Raw genomic sequence first — 2,059 nt, 5'->3', positions numbered from 1 at the left:
GCAAACTAATTGTGCGATTATATAAAAGATAATCAGATTAATAGGGATTTGTTTTCCACTCGTATTTCCGGTCCATATGTTAGTTATTAACAATTCATTGCCAAAAATTCAATGCGATGCGATTTTTGTTTATAATATTATATAATAATGGAGTAATCGGAAGGCCCAACGAGATGATTTGTAGAGAATAAAAATGTCTACAAAATGAGGGGTTGAATTAAAACATTAAAACCTGAAGTAGTAAATAAATGTCCATGAACAGTTCACAATGTACACTTTAGTAGTTATTTTTCCAACATTCCTTGCCAGAGTCCTTACATGCAGTTGCTGCGTAAACAGTAATATAAATTAACACTTGCGACGAATCATGTGCATTATTAATAATTGAGTTTGTTTTCTATCAGTAAAATTCTGTAAGCCCAATCAAAATATTCAAATAGCTACAGCTTACTGTAGATATTGTCCATTAAAAACCAAATGTATCACTGACGCAACCTAAAATGCGGACCGTTTTTCCTTCGGACAATCGGATAGCAAATACCCATCGAATAGCCAGCAAAATCGGAACATGATCGGATACAAAAACGGAGACGGATCGGGCAAGTCCAGTACCATTTTGCTCTCAGATCTTCGTCCGATTGTATGATCGGAGTCGGATCGGATAGAAGTGACCCGGCCTTAACTTGCGCAAATGTGTGGCGTAACATGAAATGACTTACCCCATGTTTCTGGACTGAAACGTTGGTTAAGTGAACATACATATTATCCAGTTCGGCGACACTCGAGTCATATTTCACCGTGCAAAAGCGGCAAAAGCCCAGTTTAAATTGATAGGCTTTGAGCGGACGGAAGGATGTCACTAAAACGTATAGCCTGAGGTCGAACTTCTTCCCCCCGATAAGTAGGGGATTGTCTATGTATCTGGCAATGAGAAAAACCATCACTGCTGCGGCAAAATCTCGACAAAAACGCCACATACTTGGAAATAACGTAGCTCTCCTTGGTGAGCTGTTGCTGAAAGGGGGTCTTTGATTCCCTGGACCATCTTTTCAGTTTCGACAGCTTGTTGATGAGAAATATGCCCGAGCCCTGCGATCTGCCGCAGGGCTTCATGATCCACGTACTTTGAGGCGCCTTTCGATACTCCTCAACAAACATGTTGTAGTCGGCGGGCAAAACGAACGTCACTGGAATGAAGTCCAGGTGCAGGTATTTGGAGTCGCCTCTTTCAGCCATAATGTTTCCCTCCTTTTCCAGATCGCGCCGGTAACGCTTTATGTTCTTAACCAGAAGGTCTTTTCGGGAGATTTCGTAATGATTAGGAAAATGGTTGATGATCCTACAAGTAACGCAAGTGTGTGCAAACTGCAGATGTGTTGGAAAAGGGCTCAATAAATACTGACTGATTATCGTTCATGCGATATCCGCTGTCCACGCTAAACAAGCTGCGGCAAGTTTGCGTGCCGGCCCAATAAATGTTCCACTCATCTTCTGGACCGACTTGCGACCAGCCGCGTTTTTCACAATTAGCCAGCACCACGCTTTTATCCAGATCTGTGCAGAAGTTCACTTTCATTTTGATGGGGAATGATACTTGACTAATTTTGATCCAAACCGATAACCTCGAATATTGATCAATCAGTCCGAGAAACTATGGAAACTCATTTTCCTCTCATTAAATTGCAATTTAATTCATTGAACGATTGGTAAAAATCGATCGCGTTCTCATGTTTTTAATGCCGCCAACCGCAAGTCGGTACATGGAGGTAACTGAACAAATAGTCAACTTTGCACTGCTACCAAAAGGTGCAGACTCGAAGCAGATCCAGAAAATATTTTTGCAGGTAATGTACTGCTTGTTCATGCAAAAATTAACACTTTGTAGTGATGTATTTAACGTAAATTTAACATAACAGTGTATAAGTTAAGGCGTTAAATTGATAAGAGAGAATGCTGAGAATATGGCATACGGATGCCGGAGCTGACAAAGTCTTAGATAGGACTACAAGTTTTAAACGATAACTCCCGAAAACTCGTAGTACAAAAAAGGGCGTTTTTT

At 40.7% G+C, this 2,059-nt stretch overlaps 1 protein-coding gene across 1 annotated transcript in view; it reads right to left on the bottom strand.

Moving 5' to 3' along the window:
• The window catches only part of LOC109543099 (polyglutamylase complex subunit TTLL1), a 4,104-nt gene extending 2,254 nt beyond the window's left edge, over nt 1-1,850 (bottom strand). The window contains exons 1-3 of the mRNA XM_019912636.2: nt 1,404-1,850; nt 980-1,339; nt 720-921 (exon numbers count right to left, since the gene is read on the bottom strand). Of these exons, the coding sequence (XP_019768195.2) occupies nt 720-921; nt 980-1,339; nt 1,404-1,576 (735 nt within the window). The 5' untranslated portion in view covers nt 1,577-1,850. The remainder of the gene's footprint in view (nt 1-719; nt 922-979; nt 1,340-1,403) is intronic.
• Between the last annotated feature and the right edge of the window lie 209 nt (nt 1,851-2,059).

The sequence above is a fragment of the Dendroctonus ponderosae genome, unplaced genomic scaffold, assembly GCF_020466585.1.
Source record: "Dendroctonus ponderosae isolate FM_Combo_2020 unplaced genomic scaffold, Dpon_F_20191213v2 Dpon_F_20191213_1, whole genome shotgun sequence".
In the NCBI taxonomy this organism is placed as follows: Eukaryota; Metazoa; Arthropoda; class Insecta; order Coleoptera; family Curculionidae; genus Dendroctonus; species Dendroctonus ponderosae.
This window is presented reverse-complemented; position numbering and strand designations above follow the sequence as displayed.